This window comes from Trypanosoma conorhini (assembly GCF_003719485.1).
Source record: "Trypanosoma conorhini strain 025E chromosome Unknown Tco_14.4_contig_00133, whole genome shotgun sequence".
In the NCBI taxonomy this organism is placed as follows: domain Eukaryota; phylum Euglenozoa; class Kinetoplastea; order Trypanosomatida; family Trypanosomatidae; genus Trypanosoma; species Trypanosoma conorhini.
Genome location: NW_021704222.1, coordinates 3309 through 16840, shown reverse-complemented (window position 1 = coordinate 16840; position 13532 = coordinate 3309). Strand labels below are relative to the sequence as shown.

Genomic DNA, 13532 nt, shown 5'->3' with positions numbered 1-13532 from the left:
TTTTTTTTTTTTCGTTGCTCTTACCTTTTGGGCTTTTTGTGTTTCTCTCCTCCTCTGCATATTGCCGGCGATAGTGACGTTTACAGACGTACTAGCCTCCACTAACTCTCCTAGTTGTATCAGCTTGGGTGAATAGAAAATAAAGAAAAAAAAATAAAATAAAAAATAAAATAAAAATGTATGCAGGCTCGATGCTCACTTTTTATAAAGACCCCTACTGCAAACTCCCTGTCTTTGTGATGGGAGAGAGTGCCCGACGCTGCATCTTGTGGATCGGGGGGCAAAGTGAGTCTTTCCTCACCTTTGGCTACTTCCCAGAGCTGGTGAACATGCTTGAGGGGGAATGGCAGTTCGCGCAAATGGAGCTCGCGAGCAGCCGCGTCGGGTACGGGGCGCAAGACCACGTTCACGACGCTGAAGACGTGGACGATCTTCTCGACATCCTTGTGAAGGAGTACGACATGGAGGAGGTTGCCCTCTTCGGGACGAGTACAGGGGCCCAGGTGGTGTTTGAACTACTTGAGAACGGGCGCAACGTCGAGTTCATCACCCGCGTCATACTGTACGGAGTGGTGTGCGATCCCGAGGTGCCGCTCTTCACCCCAGAGGGCGAGGCCGAACGCAAGGAATTCGTTGCGAAGCTCATTGCAGAGGGTCGACATGAGGACTCCCGCGCGATGGTAAACCAGTACGATATCCCCGTCACCCCTGCCCGTCTCGCCAGCGGGGGATACCCGACCCTGCAGGAGGCTGTATGGTGCCCCTGCTTCCGCAACGACACGGAAACGCTGCGAAAGACACTCGGTCTGATCAAGGTGCCGCTACTACTCATGTTGGCGCACCATGCCCAGTACAAACCCGCCGCCGAGGAGGTCGACCGCGTGATGGAGCTTGTCAAGGAGCACACGGGGTGTACACATGTAACAGTGAGCTATTTCAATGATACCTGTGACGAGCGGAGACGTGTGCTAAAGGCAGCGGAAGCTGAGCACGTTGAGGCCATCGTACAGTTTATCTTCCAAGAGGAAGAGAAGCGCAATAAGCAACTGGAACAGCAAAAAATAAAGGCCGTCGAGGATGAAAAAAAACGAAAGTCGGTTTTGCAAGCCTCAGCGTTTGCCCAAAATGTAATCAAATCCACCGCAGCGTAGTTTATTTATATATATATATACATATATATATATATATCTGATGGACACTTATTTTTTTTTCCATCCACTATGTAAATTAAAGGGAACAATCCTTTTTTTTTATTATTATTATTTCATTTGTTTCCTAACAATGTCCTGCCCGTCGTTGCGAGCTTCACTGGGCGTCTTTCCGTGTATGTATTTATTTCTGTGTGTGCGTGTGTGTCATCCCCCGAGCGGAAAGAGACACGTCTCCAGGTGCGCATCAAAATAGGCGGTGTTTTTTTTTCCTTTGGTTTCTTCTTGCTTTTTGTTTTTATCTCTTGCGCCCCTTTTGGCAATTTTTATTATTTTCAATCTTTTCCTTGCTTCTTGCTTGCCCTCATCTCTCTCTCTTTCCTTCTTTCTTTCTCTTCGGCATCGAGCGAACAGGGGCGGCTGGGGCGTGTGCAGACAATGTCTTACGCGACCGACGATGCGCCCACGACCGTCCGTAACCTCTCGCAGGGAAGCAGTGGTGTGGACTGCCCCGGTGAGGCGGAGATGCGGCCGGCGACAGAACCGCCGGCGTTGGCGCATTATCCGTTGGGCTCCTGGGAGCGCCATCTGCTGGAGGAGCGACTCCGGGCCGTGAAAGTCTACGAGCGGGAGAGATTGTTGCAGGAGGAGCTGAAGAAGGAGTGCACCTTTCAGCCCCGCTTGGGCACGCCACGCGGCCGTGAGAACGAGCCCCCCAAGGATTTCGTCTCTGCAGGACACAAACAAAGACATGTGCCTGTATTTGAGCGTCTTGCGCACCGTGCGAAGGAGCGTGAGGCCAGGCTAACGTTACTTACTGAAGAAAAAAGGCGAAGTGAGGAGGAGGCATTGCAACATGCGTTCCGCCCGCGGGTGAACTCCGTCCCGGAGCAGCTTGTACCGTTTGCCTCAAGTGAGGCGAGGATTCCTGTGGAGGAGAGACTGCTGCACTATGGCAGGTCCGTTGAGCAAAGTCGTCGTCTGTTGCAGCTACAAAGGCAGCAAAAGGAGATTGAAGAGTTGCGTCAAAGAGCTGCGGTCCGGCGGGCCCACAGCAGTGCTTCAGGGGAGAACCCCCAAAGTGACATTGCAAAACGTTCCAAACGGTTCCTTATAGAGCGTGAGATGCAGCGTGCGGTGGCACGGCAGGCCTTGCTTAAGGAGCACAGCTTCCGTCCCAAGGTGTGTACCACCTCGGACGCCATTGATCGTACGTTGAAGGCGAATAATAATGTGCGTGACCGTGGTTTAGCTCTCTATGAGGAAGGTATGCGTCGTCAGCAGCAGCGTCAGGCGGAGACGGTGCAGCGACAAGGAAGAGAGTCCAATGGCCTGTACAAGCCTACCACCAACCCGTTTACGGAGAGGTGGATTCACCATGGACAGCATAGAGGTTTATTCCGGCAAGATTTTGTTAGAAGACAAAAGATTTATCAACGTGTCAAGGAGGAGCATCAGCGAAACCTCATTGCTGCCCTTGAAGAGGGTGAACGTGCCGAGGTGCCACGGGTCAGCCAGGCGATGATAGATCGACAGGTAGAGCGACTCTACCTGGGCGCGCAGGAGATGCGAACCGAGGCGAAGAAACGCCTGGAAGACCATGTCAAGGCTCGCGAGTGTCCTTTTCGCCCGCAGTTGGCACCTGGAACCGCCTACGTTATTGCCCGCACCCAACGTGAAGCGGATGTGGTGAAGCGGCTCGCGTCTGCTCCCCGTAGCCGCCACGCCGGTCATCAATCTATGTTTGACGCGGCCTCTCTGGAGGGAAAAGAAGAGGATGGAGGAAACGCACCACGCAATTCCAAAGTTATCCATCCAGAGGCGGCTGCTGAGTTTTATGACCGACAAAGGCGGGCCCTGGAGGAGCGAGAAGCGCAACTACGCGAGCAGAAGCAGCGACTAGCGATGGAGGAGCTCTGCGCCTGCACTTTTCGCCCTCGGACCTGTACGGACGAGTACTTGCATCGGCGCCAAGTACAAGCCACCCGTGTTACGCAGCAGCCGGTGGAAGCACGCGTGTCAGGGGTGGCGGCGTATTTGCAACGCCAGGCTGAGGCGCAGCGACGGCTCCGGGAGCAGGAGTCGAGGTACAACAACCTCGGGCGGGGCCTTCGTTGCAACGGGGCCAACACCACCGTCATCACGCCGTTTAACTTGTCTAGCGGTCGTGGAACGCGTTCTCAGGGGTTGAGCCCGAGGTGGGATGAGCCGAAGACGAACGGTGGGGAGAAAGGTGGCGGCCACCGTCATGTCGACCCCTACAGCAAGAACGAAATTCTCATGGCACTTCGGGGAAAGCTGGCAGAGAGTCCTGCTAGGTCCCGTTTGCGATGAGGATAGTCAACAAAGGAAAAAACAAAAATAATAGGTGAGGGTGATAAAGGGAAAAAAAGGGGGGACAGGGGATGCAGATTCCTTGGAGCAGGCCTGGGTGCCTTCTATGGATGTCGTCTTCCTCAGTCTGCCACTGTTGTCACGCCAGCTTGCTTCACCTTCGCACCGCTGTTCTTATTGCTCCTGCTGTTGTTGTTGTTGTTTTTTTTTGGTGGTGGTGGTGATGTGGGGGGTTTGCCCTGTCACGCCTTTGAACACGCGCACATGTGAGATCCTAAGCCTAGTAACGTATGGCGACGCTCTCACAGGCCAGACTTGCCGGATGGGCTTCACGTTGGCTAACAGACGAACTCGTCGCACTCTCTAAAGCGGGTAATTGGGAAAGCGCCATGGCCACATTGACGCAACTGCAACAGGCAAACATAGTGCAGAGCAATGTGTTTCACTACACCACCGTTATTAGTGCTTGTGGCCGCGCAGGGAAGTGGGAGGCGGCGATGTCTGTCTTCACACGCATGGTGAAGAGCGATGTGAAACCTAATGTTTACACTTACACCGCCCTTATTAGCGCATGTGCCGCTGCACAGAAGCCGGACGTTGCGCTACGGATGTATGCTCACATGAGGCTGGCAGATGTTGCCCCGAATGTGCGGACAATGACGGCGTTGGTGACTGCGTGTGCCCGTGCTGGGCAATGGGAGAGGGCTATAAAAATTTTGCGGGAGTGCGATGAGCTTTGCATCGCACCCAATGTCTTTACATACACCGCTGCAATCGAGGGGTGTCATCGTGCGGCGGCCTGGAAACCCGCGGTGGAGCTTCTTAATGAGATGCGCAACCCGCTAAATGTTCGTCCAAACGAGGTCACATACAATACCGTGCTCGGTGCTTGTGCCGCGGCCTCCGCCTATGCGCCGGCGCTGAAGGTGTATGCAGCTATGGTAAGTGACGGGTATATGCCAGTGTTGTATACAAAGACACTTTTGACGGAGCTGTTTAAGAACACCGCCCTGGACGGGCTAGCGGATGACTTGGAGGTGCGCAAGAGTAAGTGGCGCGAGGCAAATGCGCCAGATTCAGATCCTGCTGCCATCTCGGAGCTGGTCCGTGAAGAGGAGGCCGAAGAAGCGCATGACACTGCGGCAGCAAAGGACACTCACGACTGCAACGATGCTGCGGAAGCGAAAGGAGAGTAGCGGCTTTGTGTAAAGAGGAAGATTCCGCAAGGACAAGCAAACCGACAAGAAAAAAGTGGAGCTGGTGAAATGTGATTGGCTTCACTCTGATTCTTTTTGCCGTTTTTTTTGTTCCGTTATCCCTATGTGGATTGGATGTGCCTGTGTGCGTCGCTCTCTTATTCTTGGTGAACGGCATTGACCGCAAACATCTCATTCTCTTTACCTCCTGCCCCGTTGCGGCGCCTTTGTTTTTCATCAACATCTGCCTTTGCAAAAGTGCGAGGGAGTTGTGACGCTGCGGCGAAAGATGCAGAGCGGCGTAGGCGAGTTGGTGTGGGAGAACGCCCACACCGCACGCGAGATGCGAGGTGTGGCTCTGCTTGGCGTGCCACAAACGACAGACCCCGGTTGGGCCATGCGAAAACACGCACTCCTTCGCGCAGAATACCCGCAAAGTGCGCCGCCCCCGGCCACCACAATGGAGGAAGGGGCTGAGGGAGGAAGTGGAAACGCGCTGATGCTTCTTCCAACTACAAAGCAGCGTGGTGAGAGTGAGGTAGCCATGGCGCCGAAGCGTGTGCGTGGGGAGGATGCTGTTATCTCCATCGATCCGAAGGTGTTGAAGAGCCGCATGACATCCGTCTCTACCGCAGTGGCGGGGGGCGAGCGGGAGGATGCGTATGTGCCGCCTCCAATGTGGAAGCTGTCAAAGGTGTTGGTGGGCCACCGAGGCTGGGTTTGGTGCGCCGCGGTAGAACCAAATAACTCGTGGTTCGTAACAGGTGGTGGCGACGCCGTGGTGAAGGTCTGGGATCTTACGACGGGGGTGCTTAAACTTAATCTTACAGGGCACAAGGAGGCCGTGCGGGCTGTCTCACTGAGTACGCTGTCACCCTACATGTTTAGTGCGGGCGACGACCACTCGGTGAAATGTTGGGATCTTGAACGGAATGAAATTATACGGGACTTTCATGGACACAAAGGTTCCGTTCATTGCGTCAGTGCACATCCTTCGCTGGATATTGTGTTAAGTGGTGGAAGAGATAAAACTGTGCGGGTGTGGGATATACGCACTCGCTCCTGTGTGCATCTTCTTCTGGGCCACAATGACAGTGTCATGTCTCTAGCCGTACAACAGGCCGATCCACAAGTCATCTCTGGAGGGAGCGATGGCATGATTTACTTGTGGGACATCGCCTCCGGAATTGCCTTTACTCGCCTGACCCGGCACAAGAAACCTGTACGAGGACTTGCTATCAACCGTCAAGGAACATTGGCCTCCTGCGGGGCTGACCACGTCCGCGTCTGGTCCCTTCCAAAGGGGGAGTTTCTTTTCAACGCTCCCACGACAGCCGCTGGTGACGGTAACAATGATGAGGACGCGCCTGGGTACCGCTGGAGCTGCTGCGCCTTTAGCCCCCGCAATGTGCTTGTGGTGGGGAGCCAGGAGGGAAGGCTGGCATTTTATGACTGGGGGCATCCGCGTCGTCCGCCGTATCAGCTGGGAAAGACAAAGTCCGTTCCAGGCACGCTCCCCGGCGAAGGTGGCATTAACTGTGTCGTGTTTGACGCTTCAGGCTCGCGCATGATCACCGCGGAGAGTGACAAGAGTGTGAAGATCTGGCGCGCCAAAGCGTAAAATTGAGACACGGGGAAAAAAGAAACAACAACAACAAGAATGTAACGATGATGTCGAGAGAAAGAAGAAGAAAAAAAGAACGAAAAAGGTAGAGGATTCTTGGGTTAACCTGTTTGACGCTATTCTTGCCTCCTCCTTAAATGCGTGCTGTTTTTGCTTCTTTATTGCACCTTAACTTCTCGGAAAGCGGTAGGGACGGCAAACAAGTACGGTGGAACACATACACGGGGGAAAAAGGGGGGAGGGGGTTCCTTTTTTTCTTTTGTATTTATTTAGCCTCCTTTTTCTTTTCTGTCCGTAGAGGGGGAGAGAGGCATTTCTTTCTCTTCTTCTTCCTCACAGGGTATGACGGCGCCAAGCAATCCGAATCTGCTCCGCGTCCTTGTCGTTGGTGATACCGGCGTAGGTAAGACGCTACTTTTGCGGCGCCTGCGTCAAGTAGCTGTTCCGGGTGAAGACGCCTTCGGCTCCACATGGGGTCCTACAACTGGGTTTCATGTGGAAGTGGTTCTTGGCAACCACCAGCACACTTCGGCGTTTGCTTCAAGAGGTCAAATTGAGGCGCCTTGTGTTGCATTCATTGAACTCGGTGGTAATCGCAATTTTGGTCCCAGCAGTCAATTTCCCATCAGTCTCATGTCTTTTGACGGCGTCCTTTTCGTTTACGACGGGCAGAACGCCAACAGTGCGATTGGGCTTAGCTACTGGTATGAGGATTTGAAGAGTTACGGCGTCGTGGGGAATAGCGGGGGTGCAAAAGTAATGCTTCTTGAGACGGCGCTGTCGCAGTCGGTGATGAATACTGCAAGTGCCGCCGAGGGGCTTCCAGATGAACTTCTTGGGGCGTATCTGCAAAGAAATATCAAAGAGCCCCCGCTCTGGAGGCGAATTGTGCAAAAAGTCCGTGGTTCTGTCGCCCACTGGGTCGGTACCTCGAGGCTGAGTGTTAGAGACTTTCAACAGCAGCAGGGCAGCCTCCGTGTGCGAGTCGCTGTTCTCTGTTATTACTGGGCGTCAAAACTTGAAAACTTGTTGCTCTTTTTAGTGGCCGTGGTCCTCTTTGGACCATATCAGCAGGCTGTTCGACTGCGACGTCCATCGGTGGCCGAATCCCTGCTGATGATATCCTCTGATGTTAGTGGCACCCAAACAATCTTGTCCTGTCCTCTCTTTGAACAACTGGCGTTTGAGGCATCCGCTTTGGAGAAGTTGATGTCCTTTGTTGACTCACTGAGGCATGACTAACGTTTTGCCTGCGTATTTCCGTTCTCCTTTAAAACGGAAAATAAAAAAAAAAGGAATCTCATAACTCAAAACTTTATTTCCTTCTGTTGGAGGTGTGCTTTGTGTATATAGGCTGCTGCCACACATGTGGAGATACACAAGTGTGCTTATATGGCTTTTCCGTCATCCTCGTTTGGTTCAGTTTCTCTGGAGTTGCTTCTACTTCCACTATGTATTTCGTTTGTATATTTTCTTTTTCTTTCTTTGGGGTAGGGATTCTTTTTTCCCTTCCCCCCCCCTCCCCTCCTTTGCTTCTGCCGTTGCGTTGTAACTCTCGCCCTGAGTGTATGTGTGCAAGTTGGGGCGGGGGCCGAAACGAGTTGGGTCCTCGTGGTGGAACCCAAGGCGCAAGTAGGATTAGCGGCAAGGGGATGGACCCGGGATTGGCAACTTCGCCGCGGGTGTCGCCGGCGCTTACCTCCGTCATGGCGTACATGGGGCAACGTGTCCCGCTGGCTCTTGTGGTGGTTAGCCCCTCTGTCCGCTTTGAGGCGGAGCTCGTCGGGTACCTTCTCGGGAATGTTCATGTCTCGTGCCGTTGTCGCTCTTCCCGCAGCAGGCGGAGCCAAGGCCATGATGAGTTAGTGCTCAAGCTGGGCGTGTCTGACAGCTTTGAGCTACAGGCCCTCAACCTTTGGTGGTTCCAGAGGTATGGCGCCGTCTCGCTTGTGCTGGATCGCATTGATAGACAGCACTTCCCGTTATTTCAACGTCTCAGGAAAAGTTTGAATCTGCAGGAGGTGAAGCTGCTCAACTCGGTCGTGGCGTGTGACGTGATGCATGCCATGACGACATGCCGCGAGTTAGAGACACTCACGGTCCGCCAGTGCTTCAGTGACTCGGAGGTGAGTATCCGCGGGGTGACGCCGATCCTCAACAACCGCGCCACAGAGAAGCGTGAGGTCTCGAAGTTTTACATCTCCGGCGTCACAAGTCTCGGGGTCCTGTCAAAGCTGCGTCACCTCACCCTCTCCAGTACACCACTGAGTGAAACGATGATGCTGTATTTCTCCGAGTGTGTTAGTCTAGAGCGTGTTGTGGTGGATTCATGCCGAGGCCTGAAGTCGCTGGAGTGTTTTGCCTCCCTTCAAAGGTTGACGGAGCTGTGTCTACTAAACTTGGGCATCACAGAGGAGGGGCTCGTCCCCATCTGTCGTTGCACCTCACTGCAACACATCCAGCTTGATAATTGCATGAAGCTTCATAGCCTTAATTGCCTTGAACCCTTAGCTAGTCTGCGAACGCTCAATGTTGCACGGAACCGAGTTTCCGATGATGGAATCCGAAGTTTAGGTAACTGCAAGAATTTGGTGGAGCTCCGACTTGTCTCGTTGCATCGCCTGTCCACCGTGGAGCCGCTCTCGGCCCTTGATAGCCTGATTGAGTTGGACCTCACAGAGAACTGGGTCACGGATGTGGGCTGCGCGGCGCTAACGAGCTGTCGTCAGCTACGGCGCCTCAAGCTCGTGTCGTGTCGCTGCGTGTCGGATGTGCACTGGATTCGTGCCTTGACGTCCCTTCGGTCCTTGGATTTGTCAAGAACGCATGTGAGAAGCCCTGAGCTCCAGGTGCTGCGGGTGTGTGAGCAGCTGGAGGAGCTCCATGTTGTTTCCTGTAGCGGCGTAAACGATGCATCCTTTGTCGAGGGCTTACTCTCCCTTAGGCACTTGGATCTTGCTGATACCGGCTTAAATGATGCCGGGACGCGGCCGCTGCGACAATGTACGGCGCTGACTTTTCTCTCATTGCGGGATTGTCGCCTTGTGACGGATGCGCACTTCGTGGAGTCGCTGGTAAACCTGCTCAGCCTGAACCTGGAGGGCACAGAAGTGGTGGACGCCAACATTATTCCGCTGGTTCATTGTAAGCAGTTGGAGTTCCTTTCACTTCGTCACTGTCTGTTTTTGACCGACGTCCGCTGCTTGCGGGAGTTGAAGGCGCTCAGGTCGTTGGATATTTTTGGAACGTACGTTACCGATGAGGGGGTATCTGATGTCTCACAGTGCACCTCGTTAGAGCGGATTAACCTTGGTGCATGCTTCCTTATTACTCACCTTGAGTTCCTTCGCCCCCTGCGTGCGTTGAAGTATGTGACGGCGGATCGTACGAATGTCGTGGACGTGGCCGGTCTGGGAGGCAGCGGGTCCGTGCGGGAGGTGTCGCTTGCCGACTGCAAACGGCTCGGGTTGGTGGGTCCGCTGGAGGCCCCCCGCCTGCTGGAGCTTTTGCTGAAGAAGAGCAACATCACGGACGGCGGCATCCGCGGCCTCCTGGTGCACTGTCATTCCCTGCGACGTCTCGACCTGCAACATTGCCCCTGCATCACGGAGCTGAGCGCAGTCGCACAACTCCCTTCCCTTACAGAACTCCTGGTGCGGAATATCAAAATAACGAATGAGTCCATCGCCTTTGTGGCGCGCTGTGTGACGTTGGAGAAACTGGTGCTGGCGGAGTGCGTTGAGGTGACGGATGTAAATCGTCTCCAACACCTGCGCCGGCTGCTGGAGTTGGATCTCTCAAAGACAGGCGTCACCTCCAAGGGGATTGTGGGGCTGGCGCGCTGTCGCAGCCTAAATAAATTGAACCTCAGCGACTGCCGCTACGTGACGGACGTCAACTGTCTGGGAGAACTGCATCTATTGCGGGAACTTCACTTGGGGCGAACCACACTCTCGGACGACGGCATCGTGGGACTATGCCGCTGTTTACAGCTTGAAATCCTCACACTCACAAAGTGTAGCCAAATCAAAAACGTGGGAAAACTTCAGAACTCCCTAACTCGCCTGGTAACCTTTGACGTGTACGGCACCTCCGTCGAGGATTCTCGTCGTTACCTTGGTGTCGGCCAACGCATCCAGCATGCGTGTAATGTTTTTTAGGCCTGTAGAGGCGGCGGTGCGGTGACGGATGTCGTTGTAATTACTTTCTTTGCCTGTGACCATGTATCGCTTTGTCGTCAAAATGATCTGTGAAGAGGAAACAGCCACAAAAAAGTACAACAACAGGCACCCAAAGAAAAGAAAAATGAAGGAGTAAAAAAAAAAAAGAGCGAGCTCGGTGTTGGGGATTGCTGCCAATGACACGGTGCGCTACGCAGTGTCGCAGGCGATGTTTACACACGCCTGCCAGTTTGGGGGAAGGACGGGGAGACAGGGGTTTTCTTTTCCCGATTGCAGTAGCAAGGAAGCAAACACTTTTTTAAAACAGAGTTGTTGTTTTTCCCCCTTTTTTTATTTTGCGTGTGTTTCTTCTGCGCTACCGCGTTTTTTCTCTTTTCTCCCTCTTTTTCCACCGTACTCGACGAGCTCCCTCTCTCCCCCACCCGTGTGCCATCCGTGGGGGAGAGCGGGGGGGAAGCGTCCAGCGAGCTCCAGGTAAAATTTGTGTTCCATCGATGATGTGTGACTCCAGGGCAACCCCGAGGTTGCATGTGTCCTCCCCTCTCCTTTTTTTTTCCCCCTCACGACTGCCGCAAGGACGCGCACTCACAATGATGTTCTTTCTTTCTTTCTTCTTCCACCCCCCACCTCCCGTTTCTAATTCGCTCTATTTCTCTCTCCTCCTGTTCTTCACTTTACCTGCTATGCGGTTTACTGGAGTGGGTGGTGAGCTCCACCGGCACCCTTCCTCCACGTCTTAGGATGGAAATGTCAATTACAGTGCAGCTCGTCTTTGCACCTACGGGGTGCCAATTCCCGGTGGAAGTGAAGCACCAGAGGTCCTCCCCTGTGTTCACCAGTTCCTCATTGGCATCGTCGTCGCCGGGGAGTTTCTCCCAGTCGTCAAAGATCTTTGTCTCCGACATTGTGTCATGCGTCTACAGTTGTCAGGTCGCCCCACTACGCAATACGGAGACGGAGAGAAGTGGGAAGATCTACGTTGAGGTGTTTGACTACGCCACGCTGCGGCCCCTTTTAACCAATGAGACAGTGGTGGATGGACAAAAGTTGCTGCTCTTTGTGCCGACCATTGTGGCCGACTTGCTGGCCGAGCAGTTGCTCCACCAGCGTGGCCATGCTGTTGTGGGTAGCCAAAGTATTCATACAGATGAGGAAGAGCGCTGGAAGAACCTGCGTCAAGCGATTTTGGCGCTTAATGCCCCTCTAAAACTACATCAGGAGCTCATGGTAAAGGAGATGGGGTCCTGCGTTCAACTCCTTGAAGCTACCACCGCTCAGTTAAATGCGGCGAAGGAAAATATACCTCGTGTGCTAGGGGAACTGAAAGACATAAAGTTGTTCTATGACCCTGAAGTGCCACTAGCAACTCTTGCAGAGAGAAAGCACCTTGATGCTGCGGTGCAGAAGGGCGAGGCAAGACTGCGAGAGGCGGCGAAGATGCTGGAAAGCGTGCAAGCCATGGCTCCTGCTGTTATGGAAGCCAGCAACGCAGAAGCGAAACTCAGTGAGGAGGTTGAAAAAACATCGGCGTGGAAGAAATGTTCCCCAACTTTCGTGGATGGGCGTGAGGAGTCGTCTCTCACTGTATTGATGTACGAAGTCGACCGCAAGGTTCAGGTGGTGCTTGGCATTGTGGAGGAAATAGCTAAACTCACGAAGAAATTGCAACGGTGCAGGCACTACGCTTCTGCCGTTTTGGACCTTGTGGTGGAGCGACACAAGAAGCTGTGCCTGCTTCCGGAGGGAATGGAGGCTGCCAAAGAAGTGGTGCATCGCCGAATTATTTTACGACGCGCTATCCGTCGTGTGTTGGTGCCGTTGGAGGTCGAGTACCACGCAACGGAACGAATTATTCACAAGTTTGCAGAGAAATGGAGCCAATGGCTGCCGGACAATCTCTATAGGGCGGTGTCAACCCCTTTGCCGCCTTTGTATCCCCCAGATGACTTCATTGCGAACGACATGGACCGTCTTTTTCTTGATGTCGAAGATGATGAAACGGAGAAGCTGTTGGCTGCCATTGACGCGACGTCTTCGCCGCAAGGCAGAGGTAGTCACACGGCAGAAATGAGGTTAAGGGAAATGGAGGAAAAGCTGCAGCAGTGCAGTGCGGCGTTGAAGAAGGCGCAGAAAGAAAAGGAGGAAGTTGAGGAGGAGTTGAGGCAAATGAAGTCCTCCGCGGTATCCACCACACACGCCCCGTAGTAAGGAAAACGGGCGGTAAAAGGGGAAGCGAGAGGAGATGTGGAAACCTGCCACCTTTCGGTGGCGCCTGGGATACGTCTCGAAGAGTACGTATTCTCGTCTTCTTTTGTTTTTGTTTCTGGGAGTGTTTCTTTCTTCCTTTCCCTTCCACTCTGTTTTGAAGAGAATGGAGTGATGTCCTCTCTCTCTGTCCATGTGTGTGTATGCGTGTTCCCCCCCCTTTTTTTTTTTTGCTTTCCTATGTTCGTGGTTCATTCGTGGGATACGGGGTCCAGCCTTCTTTTGCTGGCTTTTCTTTCACTTTGCTTGGTGTCTACTTTTCTGCGCGCGTGGTGGTTAGAGTAGGAAAAACTGGCCATTGCGTCATATTATTCTCACTGCCGTGCTTTTTTTTTTAGTGCGTGTGCGTGTGCGTGTGCGTGTGCGTGTGCGTGTGCGTGTGCGTGTGCGTGTGCGTCTGTGCGGGGGGGGGGTGGGAAGTCGGAATGCATCCTGCCCTTCTGCCTCGGATCATCTCTGCGGTCGCCCTTTGTCGCCGCCAATAGCGCGGATTTTTTATGTCTTTCCGCTGCCCCCCAAATCTGCTTTTATAATGCCTTGCCACGAAACCTGAGCGTCGAGGGCCCACCCAGCCAAGGCAAGTCTCCCTTTCCCGGACGGAATGCTGGGTAAAGGCGCTTTCAGCACCCCCGCACCCACGCACACACGCTTTTTTTTTTGTGTCAGCGTTTAGTGGTCAGGGATGCACCAGAGTCGTCTCTTTTTCTGTGAATGAATGTATTGGCTACGTGGGCAGATACCCATGGATGTGGCTGCAAAGACAACGCGTTGTGCGATACCAAAT

The 13532-nt window shown here is 53.6% G+C and overlaps 7 protein-coding genes across 7 annotated transcripts, besides 9 other annotated features; all 7 read left to right on the top strand.

Moving 5' to 3' along the window:
- Positions 1-136: 136 nt before the first annotated feature.
- Positions 137-177: a microsatellite.
- Positions 178-191: 14 nt separating this feature from the next.
- On the top strand, positions 192-1151 carry Tco025E_03077 (putative radial spoke protein 3; the record flags this gene model as incomplete). The annotated part of the gene is made up of 1 exon (XM_029369999.1): positions 192-1151. The coding sequence occupies one exon, from the start codon at positions 192-194 to the stop codon at positions 1149-1151; it is 960 nt and encodes a 319-aa protein (XP_029229862.1).
- Positions 1152-1157: 6 nt separating this feature from the next.
- Positions 1158-1188: a microsatellite.
- A 134-nt stretch (positions 1189-1322) lies between these two features.
- Positions 1323-1356: a microsatellite.
- A 54-nt stretch (positions 1357-1410) lies between these two features.
- Positions 1411-1546: a sequence feature (A-rich).
- Positions 1547-1586: 40 nt separating this feature from the next.
- On the top strand, positions 1587-3482 carry Tco025E_03076 (200 kDa antigen p200; the record flags this gene model as incomplete). The annotated part of the gene is made up of 1 exon (XM_029369998.1): positions 1587-3482. The coding sequence occupies one exon, from the start codon at positions 1587-1589 to the stop codon at positions 3480-3482; it is 1896 nt and encodes a 631-aa protein (XP_029229861.1).
- A 169-nt stretch (positions 3483-3651) lies between these two features.
- Positions 3652-3709: a microsatellite.
- Positions 3710-3772: 63 nt separating this feature from the next.
- Tco025E_03075 (uncharacterized protein) lies at positions 3773-4678 on the top strand (the record flags this gene model as incomplete). Its single annotated transcript, XM_029369997.1, has 1 exon — positions 3773-4678. The coding sequence occupies one exon, from the start codon at positions 3773-3775 to the stop codon at positions 4676-4678; it is 906 nt and encodes a 301-aa protein (XP_029229860.1).
- Positions 4679-4967: 289 nt separating this feature from the next.
- Tco025E_03074 (pleiotropic regulator 1) lies at positions 4968-6299 on the top strand (the record flags this gene model as incomplete). The annotated part of the gene is made up of 1 exon (XM_029369996.1): positions 4968-6299. One exon carries the CDS (start codon positions 4968-4970, stop codon positions 6297-6299), a length of 1332 nt encoding a protein of 443 aa, XP_029229859.1.
- Positions 6300-6315: 16 nt separating this feature from the next.
- Positions 6316-6387: a microsatellite.
- Positions 6388-6644: 257 nt separating this feature from the next.
- Positions 6645-7544, top strand: Tco025E_03073 (putative heat shock protein HslVU, ATPase subunit HslU; the record flags this gene model as incomplete). The annotated part of the gene is made up of 1 exon (XM_029369995.1): positions 6645-7544. The coding sequence occupies one exon, from the start codon at positions 6645-6647 to the stop codon at positions 7542-7544; it is 900 nt and encodes a 299-aa protein (XP_029229858.1).
- A 410-nt stretch (positions 7545-7954) lies between these two features.
- Tco025E_03072 (uncharacterized protein) lies at positions 7955-10462 on the top strand (the record flags this gene model as incomplete). The annotated part of the gene is made up of 1 exon (XM_029369994.1): positions 7955-10462. One exon carries the CDS (start codon positions 7955-7957, stop codon positions 10460-10462), a length of 2508 nt encoding a protein of 835 aa, XP_029229857.1.
- A 132-nt stretch (positions 10463-10594) lies between these two features.
- Positions 10595-10631: a microsatellite.
- A 448-nt stretch (positions 10632-11079) lies between these two features.
- Positions 11080-11099: a microsatellite.
- A 125-nt stretch (positions 11100-11224) lies between these two features.
- Positions 11225-12688, top strand: Tco025E_03071 (RNA helicase; the record flags this gene model as incomplete). Its single annotated transcript, XM_029369993.1, has 1 exon — positions 11225-12688. The coding sequence occupies one exon, from the start codon at positions 11225-11227 to the stop codon at positions 12686-12688; it is 1464 nt and encodes a 487-aa protein (XP_029229856.1).
- A 397-nt stretch (positions 12689-13085) lies between these two features.
- Positions 13086-13145: a microsatellite.
- Between the last annotated feature and the right edge of the window lie 387 nt (positions 13146-13532).